This window comes from Vombatus ursinus, unplaced genomic scaffold (assembly GCF_900497805.2).
Source record: "Vombatus ursinus unplaced genomic scaffold, bare-nosed wombat genome assembly UNPS02014942.1, whole genome shotgun sequence".
In the NCBI taxonomy this organism is placed as follows: domain Eukaryota; kingdom Metazoa; phylum Chordata; class Mammalia; order Diprotodontia; family Vombatidae; genus Vombatus; species Vombatus ursinus.
In genome coordinates this window covers 2,632,500-2,658,910 of record NW_020954720.1, presented here as the reverse complement: position 1 = coordinate 2,658,910, position 26,411 = coordinate 2,632,500, and the positions used below count along the sequence as shown (strand labels likewise).

Below are 26,411 nucleotides of genomic sequence, written 5' to 3'. Positions count from 1 at the left end.
CATGAAAGCCCTTCAAACTATTTAAAAACAGCTACCATGTCTCCCTCAGTCTTTTTTTCTCCAAGCTAATAACTCTGAGTTCATTTAAATGTTGCCCAGATGTGGTTTCCAATATCCTTACCACTCTAGTTACCATTCCCTAGATACACTACAATTTTTCCACATCCAACTTTAAATGTGGCATCCAAACTGAACACAATGCTGAGGCTATGGTCTGACCAGGGCAAAATACAGTGGAACTATCTTCCTACTTGTTTAGGACACTATATTTTCATTTTTGCAGCCTAAGACTACATTAGTTTTTCTGGTAGCCACATAACACTGTCAACTCATACTAAGCTTTCTTAAGAAAAATATAATTCTTTTTCATATGAACTGCTTTCTGGTCATATCACCCCCAATCTGAACTTCTGCACAGTTAACTGTTTTCAACCTAAGTGCAAGACTTTCTATGTATCCCTTTTATGTTTGATCTTGTTAGATTCGGATCATCATTCCAACCCGATGAGAGTATTTTGGATCCTGATTCTGTCATCCAATATATCAGCTATCCCACCCAGCTTCATGTCATCTGCAAACTTGATAAGCATGTCATCAATGTCTTCATCCAAGTCATTGATACAAATGCTGAATAGGACAGGGCAGAGGACAAAGCTCTTTGGCAAGTCACTGAAGACCACCCTCCAGGTTCACGTCGATCCATTAATCAATATATATTGGGGGCTAGTCGTTCAACCAGGTCTGAATCCACCTAACTGTACTATAATCCAGCCCACATTTCTCCATCTTGTCCACAAGGATATCATGAGAAACTTTGTCAAATGCCTTGCTGAAATCCAGATATAGTATTTTCTATAGCATTCTCATGTTCTAATAACCTAGTCAAAAAAGAAATGAGGTTAGTCTTGTGCATGACTTGTTCTCAGTGAACTTAATGCTGGTTCGTAGTGATCACTGCTTCCCTTTCTAAGTGCTCACAAACCATCTGTTTAATAATCCGTTTTAGAATTTTGCCTGGGATGAACATGAAGCTCACCGGTCTGTAGTTTGTGGAATCCACCTTCTTCCCCTTTTTGAAAATTGGGACATTTGCCCGTCTCCAGTCCCGCGGCACCTCTCCCGTTCTCCACGATTCATCAAAGATCACCGACAGCGGTTCAGCGATCACATCTGTGAGTTCTTTCAGCACCCTAGGGTGTAATTCGTCCAGGCCAGGAGACTTGAACTCATTTAGAGTCGCTAGGTGCTCTCTCACTATCTCCTCACCTATCTTTGGCTCCAATTCCCTTTTAACCATGTTTGTTCTATCCTTTCCAGTCTGAAGATCATTCTCCTTGACAGAGAAGACGGAAGCAAAATAGCAGTTGAGTAGTTCCACTTTCTCTCTGTCGTTGTTAATATTATACCATCCACCCCAAGCAAGGGGCCTACCCCCTTTCTTGTTACCCATCTTGCCCCAAATATTTCTTTAAAAAAAAAAAATCTAATAACACAATAGTTCTGACTGAACACACATGATGGCTCAATTTCCATGAATTATTACTACTGCCACTGCAATCCTCAAACACTAGTAGGCGGCTACTAGAATTCCAGTGTTAACTGGCAGCAGTAAATAAAATAGAAAAGTCCTAAAAAAATGAAACACAGAAAGTGATATTTCAGGGATCCTTTAAGTCTAAAGTTAAGAGCTTTTATATCAGTCTGAGATTAGGTTTGACTTTTTGGCTCTTTTACTACAGAGGGATTCTTTCATTACATGCATTTAATAATACTGCAGAGTAAAGAAGATATTTTGCAAATCTGATCCTAGCAATAATAACAGCATGATTATAAGCCTCCAAGACAATATGGCGAATAAAATTCATATAGTTTAATGCTGATGTCATATGGACAACTTAAACAGCTTGTAAGATACAACCCAAATTCCTACCTCTTCCTTTTTTATATCTTTTTCTTGGTGTTGAAAAAATTCTACCTTTAGACTTCCTGATGATGGCTGTTCGGGTGGAGGTAGGTAGCTCTTCGTATTCACAGCATCAAAAAGTTTTTCTACAAATATCTGTGTCTCTAAAAGGAGAATTAGAAAACCTATGGGTTAAGGGACAACTCTAAGCTATTAATTATCCAATATTCCACAGCAGTAAATTACTTACGCCAGCATTCTGATAATGCTTTTTAATTTTTAATTAATAAAATTTTAAATAAGACTACATTTTTATGGTCTCAGCAATTTTCTTACACAAGTAATAAAAAAGACCAAGCTAAAAAAAAAACGTTGGCATGGTTATAGATGACAATGTGGCCTAGTATTTCATGTTAGCAAAATTTGAATATGACAAGTGGTACTATTATTTGCTGCTTGTTAAAACTGTATTCTACCTAGATTTCTATTTGATTACTGTTTTTTTAAATATCTTTAAAGTTTATTAAAATAAAGATAATAATTCCCACTCACCCTTCTGAAGAAATACATCCAGTTGATCAATACATAATGCCTTCAGCTCTTTTTCACTTTTATCCTTCTTTACCAAAGCAAGAACATATTTAGCTAGAGCTGATGGGTCAGCATCACAGCTAAAAATAAAAAGGAATTTTTAATAAGTCTATGAATGAAAATATCTGCAGACATAAAAGAAACTCTATTATGATACCATTCTCTGTGTGCTTATCATTTAATTATTAGTATGTATAAGTGTAAATTAGTGTGTAAATAGTGTTTCCTTTGATATGTTTTTAGAATGTTATACATGTAACATGAAACTGGACATATAACCACTACAGAAAACCATGGGGGGAAGGCTTTTATCAAAATACACTTTGAAAGAGTATTACTGCACAAGGCAGCAGGACCTCTTTCACTATTACAAAGATTTTTATGTAACACCACACACAGAACAATAAAAATTTAGGAGAAAACTTTTTATCTCAATGATTTAAAAATCAATTAAACAGGTCATACCCTCTACAATTTTGCAAAGAAGTGTTATATGTTGACTATTGTTTTAAGAAAAAGTACCTCCAGCTGACACCTGGTAATATTTTTGTCATACAAATTTTTGCTACAGCATTGAGGTGATAAGATTTCATCCGCACTGGGTTGCCAGATAAAACTTCTGGATGCTATACGTTAAGTTCCTCCAACCTGTGCCCTGGCTCTGTCTGCCTAATACAGAGTGATGACTGAATAATCAAAAAAGTAAAGAGACAAGAGCAAAGTTTCATAAACTAGTTTGTTAACAAAAATAGTTTGATGGCTTAACAAAATATAGGCAAAAAATCAAAGGAAAACATAGAAGTTTCTCTCAGCAGAAGTGAGAGGTGAGATCTAAAAGAGCATAGTCTACAGAAAAATATGGTTGCAATTGAGTAGCAGAGGGGAGGCCCTAAAAATTTACATATTTCAACACAGGATAATTGAGACTCTATACAGGTTCATTTTTTTAATAAGATAGTCACACACACACACAAATACAAAAGCTTGAAAAGAATAATGCCCCATAGCACACTTTTTTCTGTGGCCCTAATTTTTTTTTTTTATCACTAGACAAGTTTTGCTTCTGCCAATGGTCACAAGGTAAATAAAGCTCTGCCATCCACACGCCAACAAAAACAAGCCAAAGATGTGTGATGTCATCACAGGGATCCGTGATCTTATCCTAAGAATTTATCTCACATACTATGGGTCCCCAACATATTAGTAACTTCAGAGGAAGAGTTGTCTGGGGCTCAGAGATTACAATTTGTCCACAGCATGCACTGGAGGTAGAATCTGAAGCCACATCTTCCTGATTCCAAGTCCAGAACTCTATCCAATAAGGCATATTGCCTCAAACAGAAATAACTACAATATTAATAACAAAAAGAGGCAATATAAACTTTAGGCAAAATTTGTGAGTTTTTAAAGTATATATCAGGGAACCTACTGAAAAGCCTCAATTCCTATTTTTTAATTTTTTGCAAGCACAGGACAAAAACCTGATGATGGAGCTATTTACAGAAAGGTAAGATATAATCACATGCCACTGCAGTCTTCCGACATGAATGATCTCTGATCACAGCCAAACCTTAAGTATGAAATCATTATTCTCTTTTGGTATTATCAATTCTGAAAATTTTGGACTACTGATCAACAGGAACACAAGACATTCAGAACATAAGTTAAAACCAACTTTTTGCCTTCTACCAACTCTACAAATATAGGAAAGGGAGGGCACCTGCAGACACCAAACCACTACAACCAAGTTGTCTCATTCCAAGAATTTCCCCTTATCTCCCTCTCCTCTCTTTGTTTATTTTATGCCCAAAGAAATAATAGCAAGCCTCTAATTATAAACAAAATACAACTCCAACTACAGAGTTTGTACCTATTTCCTTCCCCATCCAATAATGGTCAGCCACCATTTTTTCCTTTATGGGTAAATAAGTGACAAATAATAATAACTCATATTTATACTTTATAAAGTGCTTTATTTATAATTCACGCATTTAAAGGGTACTAGTGAGGCGTGCTAGTATTTACTAATGTCATATCCAAATTAAGTAAATATTTTAAGTTTTCAAAGAACACCACGCTAAACTCTGGAGAAGTCTAAATTTACTTAAGTTCCATCAAAGCAATTTATGGTCTAGTAGCTTGCTAAAACACATAACATTGCTTTAATATACATTAATTCCAAAGAAGAAATATAAAGTTCTATATAATGTCTACCAGTGAGTTTCATGAAGGAAGTAGCATTTGAATGCTGCTTTAAAAGATATGTACGAATTCAATCAAGCATAATTCCAGAGGACCAAAAATGAAACATGCTATCCGTTTCCAACAGGAAATATACTAATATGCAGAACGAAGCCCATTTGGGGACACGGCTGAAAATTTATTTTTCTTGACTGTTTATTTGCTATGAGTTTTTTTTTTCTTTTTTCCTTTTTTTTGGGGGGGGTGGGGGAGAGGGAAGGCAAGAGATACAAAAAAGCAATGAATAAAAAATGAATAAAAAGTAGTCCAGTTTGGCTGGATCAAAGATTTTGTGGAAGGGAATATAAGATTAGAAAGGTAGATGTCAGATTATAGAGAGCCTTGAATGACAAGATGAGGAATTTGTACTTTAGACTATGTTATTGAAGGTTCTGATCAAAGGAGTGAGCTATAAGAAAGCTATTTTCAGAGCACTGTGAAGACTAGATTGTACAGGATAAAGTGCAAAGATTTGTTAGAAGGATATTGCCATAGTCCAACATAGTAAAAAAAAGGCTTGATCTAGTATGGTGGCAGTGGAAAGAAGAGGCACCAGTGAAAAATATGAAAAGGACCTGAGAAGCGATAAGATATAAGATGTAAAGGAAAAAGAAAACTGTCACTGAAATTTTTCAAAGTGATTGATTGCCCTAACTGCCTTTTTAAGTTTCCAAGGTTTCATTTATTTCACTATTTACTCAGCGATAAAGTAGCTTTTCAAGGTCTAAGTATCTTCCTATGAAAATTCTGACCACTCTATATAAGTATTACATTCTACAAGAATGGCTTTGCTCTGGCATTCTTTTATTCTTTATCTGCCAGCAACATTTGTTTCAGAAACAGAGATAAAGCTAGGAGATAACACGCATTTTATTACCTCTCACCACCACTGATTTATAACGAAATGACAAAGGAAATAAAGGCATATCAATACTTTTTACTGTTTTGCTAAAAATATTTCAAGCTCTTCTCTTCTCACTTGAAGTAGCAGCTAAGTCTCATGCAATCCTTATTGTAGTTCCTTGGTTTTGAACTCCTTTTTGGCTAGTTTCCATTTATAATTTTCTGAAAACTTTTGTTTTGACATTTCTTGTCTTATTGAGTCGTTTGGCTTATTCGTTTTCAGAGCATTCAGGTCTTGAAAAAGGTCTGTCTTTCACCATCTGTTCTAAGGTGTCAGCTTTCCATGCCAATCTTTCTACCCTCTAGCTTTTCTATTCTGTATCTCATTTCATTTCTTCCAGATCCTCTTGAAGTCCTTGGGGCCAAGACATTTTTTCAAGGGATTACCTGGTCTTCTTGTAGGTTCATTATCCTCTGTCAGGTTTACCCCTTGGACTTCTCTCATACCAAGGTATTTCCTCATGATATTCAGTTTTCCTTGTAGGAATGGTATGTGTTGGGGGATGTTAGGGGGTAGGAGCTAGGTTGAAGAAGAGATGAACTTGAACCAAGCTCCAAAACTGAATGGTGTGGGCAAAATGCAGTGGCCTGGTCCCAAGTACACTGGACCAAATTAGGTCCTTCTTTCAAGGGATGCTAGGGCTCCTCCAAGTGCTGAGCTCTGTTCAAGGGCTCCCTCCTGTTATAGGACTCCACTACTTCTCTCTGCTGCAGACTCTGCCTGAAGTCCTTTCCTCTTACTTCTGGGCTCAGAAGCTACTTTCATGCTGGGTTCCCACTGGCATAGGCTTTGGAACAGGTAAGACTAGATACTACTTCAGGCCATTTGCTGGGCTTCAGTCACACTGGTCCTGCCCTAGAACATCCCAAGGCTGTTCTCTCTCTGCCAGGCTAATGCTGACTTTGGAAGCTGTTGGGACTAGGCCAGAGACCGTAGGCTCTGTTTGGCTCAGGTCTAGAGTGCTGTGCTGGCCCTGCTTAAGAACAGCCTTCTCTCTCAAACCGGGCTTAACCAGCCAGCTACTTATTTAGATAAGGCTAGGGCTGGCAACAATAGAGGGCTAGACCCAAGAAGAATACCCTAAAGACATTCTCATACCAAGGGCCTCAGGGAAGGCTCAGTCTGGCCTGGAAATGGGCACTATGAAGTTCAGTCAGATAATGTTAAAACTACCGAGGTAGGATCTCTGCAGGACTCTAGGAATCCCTCTGTGGAGTCCTGGGCTGAGTGAGGAATCCAGGGTTGATTCTATCTCTGAATAGAGTGGTGTAACTCTAAGCCCTAGTAGACACAATCTTTCCACCAAGTTTATTTAAATGAAACAAATTATAAGTATGTTGTTTTGGTGATACTGTCCTCCAAAGACACATGGCCAAGTTATACCTCCTCCAAATATTCATGATTTATATTTTAAAATGGACATAAGCATGATGAAGAATTTAATATCTATTTTCAATCTGCTTTGGTAGATATATTAATTATATCATCATTCCATACTTTTAATAATCTATAAAACTAATGCAAGATAATCATTGCTTGAAAGTGTATAAAATGAAATCTCAATGTATAAAGTTATAGCAAATACAGGTGACCACTATATAATAGGAAAAAAGACAACAGAGTCCAAAGGAGAATTTCTATAGATCAGAGATTCTTAACTTTTTTGTGTCACAGAACACTTTTGGCAGTCTGATGAAGTCTTTGGATCCCTTCTCAGAATGATTTAAATGTATAAAATAAAATGCAGAGATTTATAAAGGAAACCAAGTATATTTTGATATAATTATCTATCTATATATCTATGTGTATATATAGATACATATATCCATAAATATATATATGTTAGTTCATAGACCCCAGGTTAAGAACCTCTGCTATGGACAATGAGGTCTTCCAGATTTACGTGCAAATGACATTATAATGTTGCTTCAAGTTCCTGAATTCTATAGTCTCAAGTGAAATATGTAATCACTCAAAAGAGTTTGGCCATCTGTTCTTTCAAATGTATTATGCTGACCTCTGGTTCTTTCAACTGTTCTATTGCAGCCTCTTTTTTTGAAGATTAAGACAGAAACTTCTCCTCAATCCCAGGCTACATATATTCCATTCCCACTTACCTAATCCTTCACTAACCAAAGATGTTTTCAATCTTTGGAGCTTTGGACAAATACTTAACTTTACTTCTAGTTCAAAATGAAAGGTGATTGTAATTTGCTTCAAAAGTTCCTTACAAATTGGCAATTTGCATACTATAACAAGCACATACTGGTTAAAAGATCCATTAACCAAGACCCCTACTACAAAACTGACTTTCTCCCAATTCTGGAATACTTCCCAAATCTCCAAACTACAGGTCAAACTCTATTATAACAAAAGAGCATTTCAACAAATAATTTTCCTATGCTTACTATTTCCAAATGTTATACCTCAAATGGTATGTCCCAAAGGCATTCATAAAATACATAAAATAGAGTTATCATGTGTATCTGAGCACTTTTGGGGCCAATGGAGAAATGCAGCATTCACTCTTCCTTCTCTCTTCTCTCCCCTCAGTGGAAATCTTTTGAGTTCCAACTGCTATCTTTTTTTTTAACTGATTAAAAAGCTGATCCAGTATAAAACTGAAGGAAATATTTCAAAACTAGTTTTCTGATGCTTGTACACTTTTTCCCCTTTCTCATACAGGAGTATATGGCCAAAGCAAGCCACTGGCACTGTATTGCTTTCTTTAAAAAAAAAAAAAAAAAAAAAAAGTACATAAAACTGTCTCCAGCAACTTTTCTTCCATTAGAACAAAAAGGGCAAAACCTTTTGGGAGGGTTGGGAAACGGAAGCTGTTAAAATATAAAACTTTGGAAAACAGATAATCAATGTAACTCATGGCATATTAAAAGGAAAATCTTAATAGAAAAAAATATATATATATCATGCCCTTTCCCACTACACTGTCAATGTCTTACCAGGAATAAAAAGGTGATGATCACAGTAATCATGATGAAACAATGAAACTATAAGGAGACAACAGTTTTTATGTTAAGAGTTGGGAATATGAATGGAGGGTTAAGTTTGATAAATATCCCTGTAATTTCACAATAACGTGGTGCTCAAAATGAAATACTCTGACTTACTACTAAATTAGTCAGGATATTTGTTTCTATAAATAATCAAAATATCAAAGGGATACTTTATACACTTAGACAAAATAACAAAATTCATTTGGGAAAAAAACATCTACAATAATGATTTTTCTAAAGCAGGAATGAAGAAAGAACTGCACATATTCAGACCTCAAATTCCATTATAAAACAGTAATCATTAAAACAGTACCTGGTACTCTTAAACAAAAATTCCCCATGGAAAGAGATCTCTATTTGATAAAAATGCTTGGAAAAACCGGAAAGTAGTCTGGCAAAAATTAGATTAGGCCAACAAGTTGTACCATATCCCACAAACTCAAAATGGATACATTTCCTAAATATTAAAGTACATACCATAAACAAATTAGAAGACAACAAGATGAGCAATCTTTCATAGTTATGGCTAAGAAGTGAATTCTTAATCAAACAAAGAATTGAGGCAATTGCAAAAGATAAAATAGGTAATTTTACTTGTTGTAGGTAACTAAAAATAAAATATAAAAAAGAAGTAAAAGAAAAATGTTTACACCACTCAGAAATAAGACAAATATTGAAAAGAACTCAAGAAAGAGTATAACTAATTACAGTTATTTTAAAGTTAAAATTATTTTGTTTTATTTTTGGTCCAGACTCATAATTTCATTAAACTTCCAATGTAGACACTCCCTTTACTAAAGCATGTCAATAACCACTCAAACTGACTCTTCAAGGAAATACTCCTAGGCACTAAGGGGTTAAATGATGGTGTCCCTTGAACACTCAGATATTCTGTATCAGTAGTAGGATTGGAGATAGATGCCCCTAATTTCAATGGCAAGCCTCTAGCCTTTGTGCAACATTGCCTCAGAATTTTTATTTAGTTTTAAAGTTTTAAATTTATGCTTTCATTAAAGCTAAATTTAAGATGAAATTCACAATAAACTAAGATAAATATTTTTTAAGTACTTGCTCCTAATAAAAAGGTCTTTCCCCCACATCACAGGTTTTGGAATTTGGGCTTCTATGTTAAGGGGCATGATTTTAGTATCACTATGTAGCTTTTTAAAAAAAAAGCCAGTAAACATTGAAAAAAACATGGAAAATACAATGAAATATAACTGAGAAGAACTCAGAGTATAACCTTTACTCAGATAGATCAAGTAATAATATGTATCTAATACTTTCACAGCTCTTTTAAGGTTTGCAAAGAGCTTTTACATTTATTATCCTATTTGATTCTCATCATAACCTTATCAAGACGGCTAGGTGGTACAGTGGACAGGGTGCTGGGCCTAGAGTCAGAAAGACTCATCTTTCTGAGTTCAAATCAGGCCTCAGATACTTACTAGCTGTGTGACTCTGAGCAAGTTTGCCTCAGTTTCCTCATCTGTAAAATGAGGGGGAAAAAGAAATATCAACCACTCCAGTATCTTTGCCAAGAAAACCCCAAATGGAGTCAAAAAGAGTGGGACATGACTGAAACGACTTAAAAACAACAACATAACCCTGCCAGGTAGGTACTCATCCTCATTTTACAAATGAAGAAACTGAGATTTGGAGCAGGGGATAAGTATCTGAGGTAGAATCTGAACACAGGTCTTCCTTCTCTCTGCCAATGTCAACACCTCTACATGTGCACTTGATCCCAACACCTCCCACATCTTTAGCCAATTAGTAAATTTTCAAACTCAAATAGTTCCTGCCCTGCCTTCAAACATGCTCAAGTCTCCTCCATCCTTAAAATACCTTCACTCCACTGTCAGCCCTCCACGCTACTATCCTGTATATCTCCTCCTTTTATCCAAACTCCTGGAAATAGTTATCTACACTTCTTGCCTCTACTTCTCCTCTTTCAGTCACTTCTCAACCCTCATCAAACAGGCTACCAATCTAAATCACTAAACTATAACTGTTTTCTCCAAAGCAGTCTCCAATGACATCTTAATTACCAAATCGGACTCTTTGGGTTTTTTATTTCCCTCATCCTTCATCCTTCTAACCTATTTGTTGCATTTGCCATGACTGATACTTTCTCCTCTAACATCCTCTCATCTCTCTGGATTTTCCTGACACTATCCTCTCCTAGTTTTCCTCCTTAATACCTAACTATTCTCCTTAGTACCTAAGTATAAGTGATCCCCCATGGTTCTATCATGGGCCCTATTCTCCCTTTATATGTCCTCCCTTGATCACCTTATCAGCTTCCATGGGTTATCATCCCTAAGTAGATGATTCCCAGATCGGCGCATCCAGTCCCAGTCTCTCCCATTTCAGAATCTCATAACCAACTGCCTATTGGACATTTCAATCAGGACATCCAACAGACATCTTAAACTTTAAAAAAAAAAAAAAGTAGAAACAATGAGAGTAAACAGCTATTCTAGGATTTTGGCTGTGAAATCAGGGAGATGTTAGACAGTATATTGAAGGGATAGGAGGTGCTGGTGAGAGTTTTTTAAGGATGGGGGAGACCTGGGCATTTGATAGACAACAGGGAAGGAACCAGTAAATAGGGAGAGGTTGAAAATTATAGAGAGAGGAACTGAATATAGAAGCAATCTTCTGAAGAAGATAAGATCATATTAAAAACCCTAGAAAGGATAAAGTCCACCTCTTCATCAGAGACTTGAAAAAATACAGTGAGAATGGGGAATGATGTCAAGGGACTGTGAAAAGAACTCAAAGTCAATATTGAGTTAAAGGCAAACTTGGCCACTTTTAGCCAGCTAATTGCTTAAAAAAAAAATTTCCCTCAAATCAAGCTCAAAATAAGAATTAGAGATGATCACAAAAGATAAGAAAATTTAAATTATAGGAAATTGAAAAAAATGATGCATAAACAAAATCACTGCATTTTGGGTTAGGGAAGCTGATGACTGGGGAAAAAAAAAACCTTTGCATCAAATATCTCACATAAGGGTCTTATATCCAAGATATATATGGAACAAGTCAAGAATATGCCATTTTCCAATGGATAAATGGTGAAAGCATATACAAATACAATTTTTAAAAGAAATGCAAACTAACAACCATACAAAAGATGCATCTAAATCACATTGATTACAGCAATGAAAAGCAAATCAATTCTAAAGTTTCATATTACAATTTAGAAAATTGGCAAAGAAGACAAAAATAGAAATAGTCAACGCTGGGGGGCTACCTAAAGATACAATGATGGGAACTATGAAGGGGTTCAATCATTCTGGAAAGTATTTTGTAGTCATGCTAAAAAAAAAAGTGCCTAAAATGTGTGTGTATATTGTTTGTATATAAAATACCCTCTAATTCATAGATTCCACAGTGACACACTTTCAGGGATGTCTAAGTCATAAAATAGGTCCTATCTGCACCAAAATATTCACAGCATCATAGAACTTTTTGTGGTAGCAAAGAATTAGAAATAAAATTTGCTTGGTAAATGGCTAAAAATTTGTGATATATGAATATAATGGTATCATCTTATGCTATAAGGAACAATGAAAAAGAAGAATTGAGAGAAGTAAAAGACTTATTTGAAATTAAGTAGAGTGAAGAAAGCAGAACCAGGAAAAAATTCAGTGACAAAGTAAAAGAATAACACAAAACTAAATGCTGCATAATTATAATGCTCAAGCTTGGCCCAGGAGAAAAGATGAGAAAATTCACCTCTCTCTTTTCTTTGCTAATATAGGGAACTACAGATGAGGAGCGCTGCACATACTGGTGAAATATTTGTTGGTTAGTTTTAACAAAATTTTCATTTCCTCCTTTTTCAAAAAAAAGGCTGGGTCACTGAGAGGGGGTGGTGGGGGGTGGAGTGGAGGATATTTCAAGGAGTGATGATAATATAAAACAAACCAAAAAAAATCAATTTTTTAAATAAAGCCAAAATCTGCCTACATGCCATTTCCACCCATTACTATTGGCTCTACCAAGCAAAGTAAGTTAAATCTCTCTTGAACATGATAGCCCTTCATATACATAAAGAAAACTATCATTCTCCTCCCCATTCCAGTCTTCTCTTTTCAGTCAGTCAGCAAGTACTGTTAGGCATTTTTACTACTAAATGCTAGAGATACAAAGAAATGAAAAGGCAGGGACTCCCTTGGGAATATGAGCAGCTCATATTCTAATGTAGAAACATGTGAATAACTAGGTATGTACAAGACATATATCAAATAAATGAAGGTGCTTTCAGAGGGGAAGATACTAGTAAGCAGGGAAGACAAGGAGGTACCTTCTGCTACCTGCAGAATTTAAGCTGAATTTTGAAGAAAGTCAGGGAAATAAAGAGTGGGAAGTAAGAAGAGCATTCTAAACATGGGGGACTGCCAAAGTAAAAGACAAAGAGCCTAGGATATGGAGCAGCAGCTCCATGGCTGTACAGTCTACAGCAAGTAGACTAGTGTACCTGGATCAGAAAGCAAGGAAAGAAGTGAGGCATAAGACTGGAAAGGTAGGAAGGGGCTAGATTGCAAAGAGTTTTAAATGCCCAATAAGACTTTAGAGTTAATCGTCGAAGTATTCAGGGAACACTAGAATTTAAGGGGCAAGGGTGTTATCATGCTTCTCCCAGTCTCTATCTGGGAAACTGATTTTTGTTTCCGCCCAAATGTAAAACAGAAGATCCTTCACAACCTTAGATATAGAACACATATCTGGTACACAGTGAACATTTAATAAATACTTTTACATAAGAAGATGGGCTATCCTATCAGTGGAGGTGTTCATGGTGACCCAGGATCTTTTAAGTACCCCTAATGTTTACATTTAATTATTTATAAGGGGCAGCTAGGTGGCGCAGTGGATACAGCACTGGCCCTGAAGTCAGGAGGACCTGAGTTCAAATCTGGCCTCAAACACTTGACACTTACTAGCTGTGTGACCCTGGGCAAGTCACTTAACTCCAATTGCCTTAAAAAAAATTATTTATAAATTATACATATGTCTTCCTGTACTAATAATTAATACATTACAAAACTCAAAAAATGGATATTTAAAACATATGAGATAAAGCAAAACTGATAAAGATAACTGATCCTACAGTCAATAAGGAGCTGACTAGGTGAGAGACATGGTCTGACCTGCCCTTTAGGAAAGTCACTTTGGCAGCAGTTAAAAGATGGACAGCAGTTAGTGAAGTGAAACGTGTCAAAGAGGTCAACCTAATTCCAATCTATCTTTTAATCTCATTGGATAGCACTCTTTCTATCTCATACTCTGCAATCCATCCAAGCTAGCCTTCTGTTCTTCACACAGAGCACACTCCATCTCCTGTACCTTTGCATTGTCTATCCTTGCCTGGAACGAACTTCCTCTTTACCTCCAGGCTCAGAGTCCCTCTCTTCCCTTAAAATAAAGCTCAGGCACCATCTTCTAAATGAAGCTTTTCCTGATCTCTGCAATTGCTGGTGCTCTCCCTCCTAAACTAGCTGGTATTTAGCTACTTTACATATTTTGCATTTATTAACTTTATACTTAAGTTGTATATATTCTGATATGTACTTTTTTTTCTCCCCCACTAAAAAGCAAGTTCGTTGTGAACAGTAATTTCTTCATAAGAGCTTAACAGGTTCTTGTTAATTGATTGCTTTACAATAATCCAGGTAAGACCATAAATTATGATAGTAGCTTATGAGTGTCAAATTTGAGAGATGCTGGTGAGGTAAAAATGACCACACTTGGCAAATGAAGGGATATTGGGCGTAAAAGAGAGTGAAGAGACAATATGACACCAAGGCTGCAAAGACAAATAGAGACGTTCAGGAGGGGCGTTGGGTTTAAGGGAAAGATGATGTGATCAAAATATCATCCGTGATACATGATGCAAGCCACACAAGCCTGTTCTTCCCTCACAAAATGAAGGCAAGATGGGGTTCTTTCTGGTCACTGACCACCCTTAAAAGGTGATTATGTTATGAATGACTGGTTCAAGGGCTGAACGCCTGCTCCAGAGAGGAAGAGATTGTTAACTTGTGTAGTGAAGGGAAAAAGTGGGGTGGGGAATTAAAGTAAGTGTGCTTTTGCTGGAGGCAAACCCTACAACCATCATAAGGAGGCTAGGATGCAATCTCTCTTCCCATCTTCTGACTGGTTAACCATACATCCTTTGGGGTCAAGCTATGGCCCACTTTGCAGACCACAGGATTAGATTACCTCTCAGGTCATTTCCAACTCGAAGTTTAATATTTAAAGAAAAATACCCCAAGAAATATACAGTAAGGTGCTCTGGGTTGATAGCTGGAAAAGGGTTATAGAGAGATGAGGAAGTAAAGGTGGCAGTGAAGTGCAACTAGACTTGTACAAAGTTGAGCAGCAAATGGAGAAAAATTTAATGTTAAGTCCCCCCACTACTATTTGACAGTTCTGTAAAGGCTAGCAACAGCTATAAAACAAGAAAAAGAAATTAAAGGCATAAAGACTACGCTTATTTGCTGATAGTATAGTTGGAAAATCCTAGGGAATCAGCAGACACTGAGACAATACCTTCAGCAAAGTTGCAGTCTACAAAATAACCCCTCAAAAATCAACTCCATTTCTATGTAACAACAAAACTAAAGGGGAAGTTCCATTCCAACTAACCACAAAGTGCAAACGATATCTAGGGATCAATCTATAAAAGCACATAAGACTTATATGGATTCAATGACAATAAAAACTTATATTAAAAAAAGCTAGGTAGGCAGATAAATAAATGAATGAATAAACAGATGAAGTAAGCTAAAGAAAAGTTCTTGTGTTTTTCATAATGAAGATTTGAGTACATCTAAAGAAAAAATGAAGGAACCAATGGAGAAACTAGACTGAAGAACATAATTTATGTAATCAGGTTCCAGAAGAGGTGGAAGAAGGGAAGGACAAACTTTAATTCAGCACATACTATGTGCCAGGCACTGTGCCTTTAAGCATTTCACAATATTACCTCATTTGATCCTCACAACAACCCTTCTAGGTAGGTTCTACAATTATCCTATACTACATTTAAGGAAAGGGACAGAGGTTAAGCGACTTGCCAAAATCTCACACAGCTAATAAATATCTGAGTTCACATTTGAACTCAGGTCTTTCTGCTCTAGGTCCAGCACTCTATCCACTCATTGTACAGCAAAAGGAAAAGTATAAGCCCTGGAAATCAGGCAGGATTGACTACCTTTGAGACGAGTTATCATTCTATAGCCCTCTGCAGACTAGCTACCATGCCAATACACAATAAATTCTGTTATGTTTCCTTAAACAAAGAACAAGAAATCAAATAATCAATCATTTACTCTGTGCCAGGCACAGGTGATAAAGATACAAAGATACAAATTAAACAATCTCTGACCTCAAGGACCTTACTTTCTATTAAGGGGAGAAAACATATGTACACATACGCATTTACAAAATATACCCAAAATAAATACAAGGTAATTTGAGGGAGGCTGGGAAAACAGAAAATGTCTCATGTAGAAAGTGACTGGAGCTGAGCTTTGAAGAAAACTTGGATTTTAGGGGCGGAGTGAAAAAAGAGTACATTCCAGGGAGAGGAGGCAGCCTGTGCAAAGGAGATGAAGTATAAGGAACACCAAGACCAGTGTGGATGGACCAGAGTATTGGAAGGAAAGTAATGATTAACAAGGCTCAAAAGTAAGTTGCAAGCTGACTATGAAAAGTTGTAAATGTCAGAGGGGTCTATATTTGATCCTAGAAGTAATAGGAAACCAAAGGAGTTTACTGATCCAAGAGTAATATGGTCGGACCTGTGCTTTAGGAAAACTACTTAAGCAGTGGAAGATACGACTGCAAAAAGAAAGAACAGAGGCAAGATCAACTAAGTAGTAGATTACTACAATATTCTAGGTGAGAGATGATTAGGGCCTGAATTAAAGTAGTGGCAGTGTGAATGGAGAAAAAGGTGATAGATATTGAAGATGTAGAACTGACATATCCTAAAAGGTCTTTTAAGGTCAGATGCTTACACAAAGTCCACATTAAATATCTATTGAACTGAATTTAGATAGAGGGCAATTTTATGATGGTGAGAAACGCACAGTAACAAGAAAGGAAGAAAGATACTAATAATGTCTCCATACTACTTCTCAGAGGCCTAAGCAGGAAGCCCCATTAGAAGTCAATAGTCACTCAGAATTCACCTGTAAACCTCTTGAAGAGGGGAATTGACTGCCTCCATTCCACTTTTATATAGCTCTGTTGGGAAATATTCTTTACATTGACCCAACTTCCTGGTTCTGTTCTCTGAGGCCAAACAGAACAAGTCCACCTCCATATGACAGCCCTAAAAATACCTGAAGATAGCTACCATTGTTTTCTAAGTTTTTTTCCTTCTCCAAACTAAATAAATATTTGAAGTTCTTGAACTTTTCTTTTTAAGTCATGGTCTTCAGGATTATCTTGTGCCTGTGCTAGGACTATCCTGTATCCTGCGTTAGCTTCTCAAAGCTCTTCCTAAAATTAACATTGCAAATTGAACATCATAAATGCACCAGGGACTGTGCTTCTATGAAAGCAGCTGAGGTTTGCAATCAATTTTTGGCTGTCATGACATTTGAGCCTGCAATCTACTAAAATCTCTAGCTCTTCTCCCTTGAAACACTTGCCTAGATCCACAGGCCCTCATCCTGAAGTCAGAAAGTTTTAAGTTTCTGGACCCAAGTGTAAGTATATTTATCCCTATTAAATTTCATTAGTCCATCTAGACTGTCAAAACACTAAAAAGAATTTTTTTTTAATTAAGATTTATCATTCAACAAGCATTAAGCAGCACCATAAGGTAAAGTCAAGAGGCCCAGGTTCTATCACAAAGCTAGTTTTGAAACTGGGTAAGTCACTTAATCTCTCTATTTCAATTTCTTCATCTGCAAAAAACCCTTCATCTGCAGAAACAACTATTTAAACTATCAGCTCTAAAATTCTGAAATTATCGCATACAGCATATTTAAAGATATGAAGGACCAGAAAAAAAATGTTTTAATTCTGTAAAGAAAGAATGTGGGTAGAAAAAGTCTCAATTTAAAACTGTTTTTAAAAAAATCTAAGTGGTGAGAGGGAAAGAAAATCTCCCAACAATTTCTCCCCCCAAAGAAAATGTCTGTTGCTGTTTTTAAGGCTTATGTGGAACTAAATATTAATTTAAAAAACAAAACAAATCCAATACTTAGGAAAATGGATAAAATAAAATGAGGTAAATTCCAGAAATAAAATAGCAAAAAATGGGAGCTTATAAAGCATTTAAAAAACCCAAATACAACCTAGCATTTTCAAATAATTTACAACCTAGTTACACACACACACACACACACACACACACACACATAATCTCTCAATTACCATATCCAAACAGAATTATAATCACACAACAGAAACTTCATTTGACTTTCAAACTAAGCCTGTACTAATAGTCCAACATACACTTCTGATAGAGTCCAAGTCTCCCTACCTTTGCGGGTTTTCATTTTTTAAATTCTTTTCTTCCAAAATTAAGATACATATCCAAACAAAATAAGGCATCTATGACATATAAGCATACACACACGTGTACATGCACAAAAACATATTAAAAGGTATCTGGGGAGATCTTGGTAAACTATCTTGGTAAACTTGGGTGAAAATCACTCCTACAAAAAGAACAAATGGGGGCAGGTAGGTAACGGCAGTGCATAGAGCACCAGCTCTGGAGGCAGGAGGACGTCAAATTCTGCCTCAGCCACTTGACACTTACTAGCTGTGTGACCCTGAGCAAGTCACTTAACCCCACTGCCTGGCCAAAAATAAAATAAAATAAAAATTTTTTAAAAAATGAACAATACATCAAGTAAAAAAGGACCAATAAGATGGAAGGATGATGAATTTTGGTAGGACTCAAAGTGGGCAAAAGTAATTATAGGTCAACACTAAAACACAACTATTAACAAAAACAATGACTGTAGAGGCTTAGTACTATGCAGTTAAGAGATTATTTTACACTTGGAAACTATAACTTCTCTGAGATTTAAAAAAGTATAGGTAATTAATTTCTTCTACTAAGTCTGAAAGTGGGGCAAGTTTGTAAAGCTGACAGGACACTTGAAGGCATAAGGCTTGAAAAAAGGAACTGATGACAGTACTTAAGTTGGCATCTCTTTTTTGCATCATTTTTTAACATTAGTTACTTGTTCACATGTTGTACTCCATAACCCTACAGTAAGTGAAATGTTTTACGCAAAAGGGTACTTCTCACAGTACCCAGAACTATGTAAATATGTGTAACAAGCACTAAATATTAAAGCAACAGAAGTTGTGTGAATAAGCTGAAAGGTATTTTATAATAATCAAGTTCTCTGCTAAAGAGGAAAAAAAAAAGCACTAAAAAATACCTAAACTGTTTAAGACACCTCATTACACAGTACGCCAATACTACCAACATTTGCAGAGGAAAATCAAGCAACCTGCAATTGTTTTTAACCCAGCACCGGAAACTATTTTATGACAGCCAATTCTGACAAAAACACTTTGTTCGGTGTCTGATCTCTCGCCCTTTTAGATTTTCAAATGAGCATTTCTTAAATTTAAATTTTCTTTCTTACCTAAAATACCCCTGCACTCTCAAAACACCCACTGCCCAAATTCATCCTAAATGTAACAACCAAACAAACACCTCCCCCACGTCAATGGGGATCAGATGTTTTCTATGTTCCGGGAAACCTAGGCTTGGACATTTAGGAGAGAGAAAGAGAATTGCAGAGAGCATCAATAGGTGAGAAATTTAAAAAGCAGGGTCTTCTCCAGCAGGTGTACCTTAGAACTACCTACCTGTTACGTCTGCTAGCCAAGAAAAGAGGAGGGGTCAGTGGCAAAAGGGAGACGTGGCCTTTCAGGAGGCATAGTTGCTAATCTGAGGGAGGATGACAACCTCGGAATTGAAGAGTCCAAACCACCCCCCCCCCCGCACTAGATTTAAGGATTGTAATCAGTCTGGACCTCAGTGTACAACGCCGGCGGGAAGGGGAGAGGGCAGCAGGTGGGCTCGGATTCCTCACGCAGGGGCAGGAAACACGAGAGAAGGGTAACCGGGAGGAGAGGGGTGGCTGCGTGTCGCGGGGACGGGGCACGGCAGTCGTGACGGGAGGGACAGGGGGAGGAGGGCCCGAACAGACTCGCTGGGCTTGGTTAGGAGGCAGTTCGAAACCTCAGGAGTCACATTGGCCACATTGGGTGGGAGTGGAGGCGGAAGGTAGCTAGGTGTGAGAAGCCCCGACCTAGCCTTCTCTCCCCTCCCCCCGACCCCCCTTCCCGAGGCAGAATCCAGGAAGGGATAGTGGAGAAAGGCGGCGGTGGATGATGTACACACACACTGTCACGCGTGTCTCAGTCATCCCCCCAACCAAAAAAAAGAAAAGAATCCTCGGATACTCACATAGGCTCGAGGGTCTTGCTGAGCCAGGATTTGAGCGCTTCGAAGTTTTCGATGATCATTTTAGAAACCATCCACAGTGGCCCACGGCCCGCGTCTCTCCCTCCCTGCCTGCCCACGCCAGGACCCCGCCGCCGCTGCCCTGGCCCCCGCCGCCTCCCCCCTCCGCGCGCCGCCGCCGCCCGCGTGGGCCGCGGTGGGCGGCACCGGTGGCAGGATCCCGCGCGCCCCGCTCAGCGAGAAGGCACGCGGGACGCCACCCGAGGCCGCGGGCACCTCGGGGTGCCGCCCGCGCTCCCCTCCCCCTCCCGTTCCCCTTCCCTAGCCCAAGCAGCCCCTACCCGGGGCGGAGGCAGCGGCCGCGGCGGTTTCCCTGGGCCCTCCCCCTTCCCGGTTCTGCGCCTGGCGCTCCCCGGGTCAGGAAAGGGGACACGCGCGTAGCTCCGGGCAGCCCTCCCCGCCGCGGGGGCTCCCTGGGTGGGGGTAATGACAAAACGGAGAAGGCAGAAGAGAGGAGAACGAGGGAACGCGCGAGGATTCAATGGAAAACGATTCCGGGGGGCTCCCCGGCTCGCAGCACCCCCAAGAAGATGGCTGACGGCAAGACTCGCGAGAGGTGATGAGATCTCGCGGTGACTGCCGGGGCCCCGCGGGGAGGAGCTAAAGCGTGGGGCGGGGCCGAGGGAGGGCGCGTGGGCTGCCGAGCCGCTCAGTGGGGCGGCCGCTTTCTTAGGCCCGCAGGGTAGGTTTGTTGTTGGCGAGCTCCGGGGAGCGTTTAGCCTCGGGACCTCGCCGTTCTCCGGGAGATGGGTGACGCGTGTGGCTCCGGCGAGGACGACCAGCCCCACCACGGGCCCCTGCCTGGGTTTCTGGAAGTGACGGCGGGGGCTGGGCCCGGCCCCTTCCGACCTCAGCCTTCCCGGCTTCGCCTCGGCTTTTGAGCGGGGGCAGCTGAGCAGAGGCCGGCCCTGAGGGAAGCCAGGAGGCCGCAGGGCTCCCCTGCAGCCACGGGGGACTTAAGGAGCTTCTCCCCGCTAAAGCCTTGGGGAAAAAAGATGTTTGTTTAGCTCTTCTCTTTCGGCAGCTTTAGGTCCTTTAGTGAGAGGGATTATTTTAAAGGAGAAAAAGAAACCGCCCGATAGGCAGGTTACTTTACCTGTAATATGACACCTGCCCTTGTTTTGTAGGACGTCAGGTCATTCCTCCTTAATTCGACATTTTCGTGACTTGCACGTTGTAAGCATCTCACGAATGTCATATGGATTGAATTGGTTCGTTTTAAATCTGGTATTTTGAGGGCGTAGGCGAATTATTGGAAACGACTGATAAAATGTTCAGATAACAGTTCACAAACTAAAGAAGCTCTTTAATTTGCAAATGTAGTAATAGGCCAATCTCTCTGTATGCAGTTGCCTGTCTGTTTTTTGGAGATGACATACCTCACCTCAAGAAGAACCCAATTCATCCACATTTTTGGAATGTTCTGCTCTATCCAATACCTTACAGGTCAAGACTTACCTTTCTTTCCACGACTTACCAACCAGTCAGGTGTTTGTAGATCTACAAAAAATGTGAAAAACCTAAATTTACAAATCAAGAAATAGATAATCTCAGAAAATGAAATTGAGAGAACTCTGAGTGAACTGTCAGAAGGGGGTTGGGAAACCCACGGGCTAGATAGAAATTAATTCAGGAATTTTAATAGCAGTTAATACTTATGCTACAAAAAATATTCTCAAAAATAGAAACGGAAGACATTCTGTCAAATACCTTTTAAAGGGACAAGTATAATCCTGGTATACAAACCAGGAAGAGAAAGCAGAGAAAACTACAGACTGATTTCATTTTAAAAAATTAGCTACCTAATGAAATTAGCACTTAGCACAATGCCTCGTGTATAGTAGGCACTTACTGTTAACTGACTGACATAATGATGTTTTGCAAGACTACGTATAGCAGTGCATCCAGAAAATAATTCTCTATGATCAAGTTGAATTCTTATCAAAATATCAAAACAATTTGCACAATTAATCATCTAAATTACAAAAACCACATGACTTTCAATAGATGGAAAAAAAACTTTCACAAAACACCATACTCATGTTTAAATCTTTAAGAAAAAGATATAAACAGGTCCTTTAATATGACCAAAAGCATGCATCTAAAATCAATAGCTAGTATTATTTGCAGTGGAGAAACACTAAAAGCTTCCCCAGTAAAAGAAAGACAAGGGTACCCTTTGTCTTCACTATTATTTTAAGTAATTCTAGAAAAGCTGGCTAGAACAATCAGATGAGAAGAAAAATGTACAAATTGAAACAATAGTTTTAGTAAAGTAACAAGATACAAAATAAATCCACAAAATATCATCACCATTTCTATAGCAAAAAACAAAATCAAGGAAGAAATAAAAGTCCCACTGAAAATAACTGCAAAATGTAAAAAATCTCAGGCAATCTACCAAAGCAAAGTCACGACAAAAAATTTAAAATTACTCTTATTAAAAGTAAAAAATGAGAAATAATTGGAGCAATAGTTGTTACTTATTGGTTGAGTTATTCCAATATAATAAAAGTTACAAGAGTACCAAAATCACTGTACAGTTTTAGTTCCATACTGATCGAACTACCAAGGGGCTACTTTGAAGAAACAAAAGGAATGGAATATAAGACAAATATGGGGGGGTGGGGGAGGGGAGTAGAAATGAAGGGGCCACAAACACTTCTGGACCTTAAATCACATTTTAAAACAATGATCATCAAAATGGTAATGGTTAAAAACAAGAAAAGTAGATCAATGGAACAGATTAGATAAGAAAGAATCAGAAATCATTGAACCCAATAACCCAGGGTTCAATAAATTCAGTAATATAAATGATTGTAAGCTCCTTGAGGGCAGGAACTCCTTTTTTTTCTCTTTTTTCATCCCCAGTGCTTAGGCCCTTAATAAATCTTGATTGATTGATTGATTTGGGGAAGAACTACACAATTAAAAAGCTGGGAAAACTGGAAAGCATGTTAGTATATTTAGAGGACCATTTTGTACTGTCAATAGTCAATAAATATTAGCACCTACTAAGTGCCAGATGCTGTGCTAAATGCTAGAGGTACAAAAAAAAGCACCCTTACTCTCAAGCAGCTTACAGTTTAATGGCAGAAAGACTACTCCAAAAAGACAATTGAAAGAGGAGGTCAGAGAAAGGTACCCAGTGGGGAACATAGAAAAGCCAAATGAGTCCAAAATTAGTATAGCCAGAGAAGCCAAAGAAGTCCAGAATGATTGTAGCCAGGTGGGAAATGAGGAATACCACAAAAAATTCATAATGGATACAAGATGTGATAATTAAAGGTCACACCATTAAAAATTTTTTTTGTTTCTTTTTTAGAAGAGGATGAGATAAGGTACCTTTCAAAGCAATGGCTGTGAAGAGAGAGTTTGGGGAAAAGTTTTTATCAAAACAAACTTTAGCAGTGATCATGAAAGATAACATAAGTAATTTCAATTATATGAAATTTGAAAGCTTTTGAACAAAACCAAATCAGCCAGGAGAAGAAAGGAAGCTTTCAAGTGAGAAAAAAATCTTTGAATAGAATATCTCTGACAGGAGTTTAATATCCTAGATACATAGGCTACTAACATAAATATGTAACCAAGAGCCATTCCCCAATGGATAAGTGATCAAAGGCTACACACAGTTGTCAGAAGAAAAGTACAAACTCAACCATATGAAAGACTAGTCATAACAATTCTGAGACTTCATCTCTCACACCAACAAATTGACAGATGACCAAAGATGGAAATAGTCACTGTTGAAATTAATTTGGCACAGAGCCTAGACCACCTAAAATGGCATCAGGGGACCTACTTCAAGGAGACTGCAGGACTAGAGCATGCATCAACATTCTACATAGGCCTACCACTTGATTGGAAGCAGCTTTTTTCCCCATTGTATATGTAACTGGAAAGTTCATTGTCTTTAAAACAACCTGATTTAGAAACTCAGGTGGTTTTTTACAGCATCCCTGTGTGAAGATAAAGGGCTTCATTTAGTCAATGAGATCATGTAGTAAAGGAGAGGGGCCTACGATCTTTTTTCCCTTTACCCTAAAGGCAAGGCCCTAAGAAATGAGTCTGGAATTTTGGCCTTTTCCTTCACTTTTTTCGGTTCTAGGTGCAGGGAGTATAGTCTCCAATCTGGAATGGGAACTCAGCCCCAGGGGATCTGAAAGTCCAATAATCCAGGCCAGATGTTGCAGTCTAATAACAAAGCCCTGAGAAGCATGAGTCTAGAGACACTAGACCATATGGACTTTGACCTGAACTTGGCGGAATGAATGCTGTATAGGAACTGAGCTAAACCATGAGCCTAATCTGTCTTCCTCAAAGACCTGGGAAGTAGATATAGAAGAGATTATGCCCCTGAGGTGTTGGGGGAGGGAGGAGGAAGAATATTTGTACTTTTCTTTTTTTATATCTTAGAAATAAATATATCCCTTTGTAAAAGCTAATCCAATGTGAAGTGGTTAAATGGAATTGCAGTGCTAGTTACTGGAAAAATGGGGTTATGGCAGAAAAAAAGAGATTCTCAACTCCCTCAAGGTACCAGATAATCCTGTAGCAATAAAATGTAGTAAGCCTGGCCTTGAGAGAGTGAGGCCAGAGCAAACTATATCACATAAAGAATTGTAGAAAGACAGACTTACTAGGCACTATTGGTAGAACTATAAATTGGTCTAACCATTCTGGAAAACAATTTGGAATTATTCAAAGAAAGTAACTAAAATACCTGTGCAATTTTACAGAGAGATGTAGCTAAGCATAAGAGCCAAGAAGGCCAAAGGCAGAAAGAAATGTTCAAATTACACCAATCTGTCCATCACAGTACTTTTTGTGATAACAAAGAAATTAAAACAAAATAGCTTCCAATCAATTGGAAAATGGCTTAAACAAGTTATAGTACATAAATATAATGGAATATTTCTGGGCTGTAAGAAAAAATGAAGAATTCAGAGAAGTATGCAAAGCCTTACAGATGCAAAGTGAAGTAAGTAGAAATAAGAAAACAATATATACAATTTCTCTAATAACAATGTAAAGTTAAAAGTATAGAAATATGAAACAGTGTTTTGTAATTATAATTCTTGATCTTGGTCAAAGAGAAGAGTTGAGAAGATGTACTCTCACTTCTTCATAGAGGGTAGGGTGTTATGGCTAAGGCAACTAGATGACAAGGTCAACAGAATTCTGGACATGGAGTTAGGAAGCCATGAATTCATAATCCTGCCTCAGGTACTAGCTCTGATCATGATCAAGTCCCTGGAATTCTATCAGCCTGTTTCCTCTTAAAATGAGAGAGGTTGGATTTGATGGTCTTCTCTAAATCTATGATCCTATAACCATTGCCTGTATTCTCAGACTCCATTAATGTATTGGATAATTTTGCTTCACTGCTTTTTTGTCCTTTTTTTTCTTTGTTACAACAAATAGCTCAATGGAAGAGTAGCAAACTCCTCCCAATGTCTTCCTTTATGGAATTCAAAAACTGGACTCTCAGCTTCTTCCACTTTGTATCTGTGGCTCTGACTGCTTTTAACTCCATCAAACAAGATTCCTCAATGCTGGGTACCCCTGGTGTCTTTACTCCACCCACCCCCCATTTCTTGCCTCCTTTTGTTTCCTCCATTAGATTGTAAGCTTCTTGATGGCATGGACTGTCTTTCTTTATTGATTGTATCCTCAGTGCTTATTATAGTGCCTGGCCAATAGTAGCTGCTTAATAAATGTTTATCAAACTGGATAGGATAGGGGAGGTGGGAGGGATATATTTCAAAATGAAATAAAATAAAAGCAAAAGATATACAATCAATACACATTAAGTGCCTACTGTTGGCCATGCACTATACTAAGTGCTAGGGATACAAATAAAGAGAAAAGAAAGTTTCTTCCCTCAAGGGTTTTATAATCTATGGGTGAGACATTGCAAAACATGCAGACAATTATGTACAATCAAGTTATATGCAGGTTAAATAGGAAATTATCAAAAAAGAGAAAGCACTGGAATTAAGAAAGATTGTAAAAGACTAACTGTAGAAGAATGTGAGATTTTACCAGAGACTTTAAGGAAGCCATTTAAGTAGAAATTTATTAAAAAACTAATATTTTAAAAATTCAAATTGTCATCTATATTCCTGGAAATTAGAATATATTGGCCACTATACTGTCATGAAAACACAGATTTGAATACCCAATCTATCCATTACCCAACAGGTCTTTCTACAAACTTTAAAC

General features: G+C 38.0%; 1 protein-coding gene across 9 annotated transcripts in view; it reads right to left on the bottom strand.

Annotated features, from left to right (window-relative positions):
• The window catches only part of RBM26 (RNA binding motif protein 26), a 98,722-nt gene extending 78,477 nt beyond the window's left edge, over positions 1–20,245 (bottom strand). For 4 of the 9 annotated variants that reach the window (XM_027844528.1, XM_027844532.1, XM_027844529.1 and 1 more), the window contains exons 1-4: positions 20,127–20,245; positions 2,456–2,574; positions 1,931–2,067; positions 1,037–1,333 (exon numbers count right to left, since the gene is read on the bottom strand). In XM_027844528.1, coding sequence (XP_027700329.1) covers positions 1,037–1,333; positions 1,931–2,067; positions 2,456–2,574; positions 20,127–20,197 — 624 coding nt within the window. In that variant the 5' untranslated portion in view covers positions 20,198–20,245. The remainder of the gene's footprint in view (positions 1–1,036; positions 1,334–1,930; positions 2,068–2,455; positions 2,575–20,126) is intronic. The other 5 variants (XM_027844534.1, XM_027844535.1, XM_027844538.1 and 2 more) reach the window with 3 other exon arrangements.
• Positions 20,246–26,411: the final 6,166 nt, after the last annotated feature.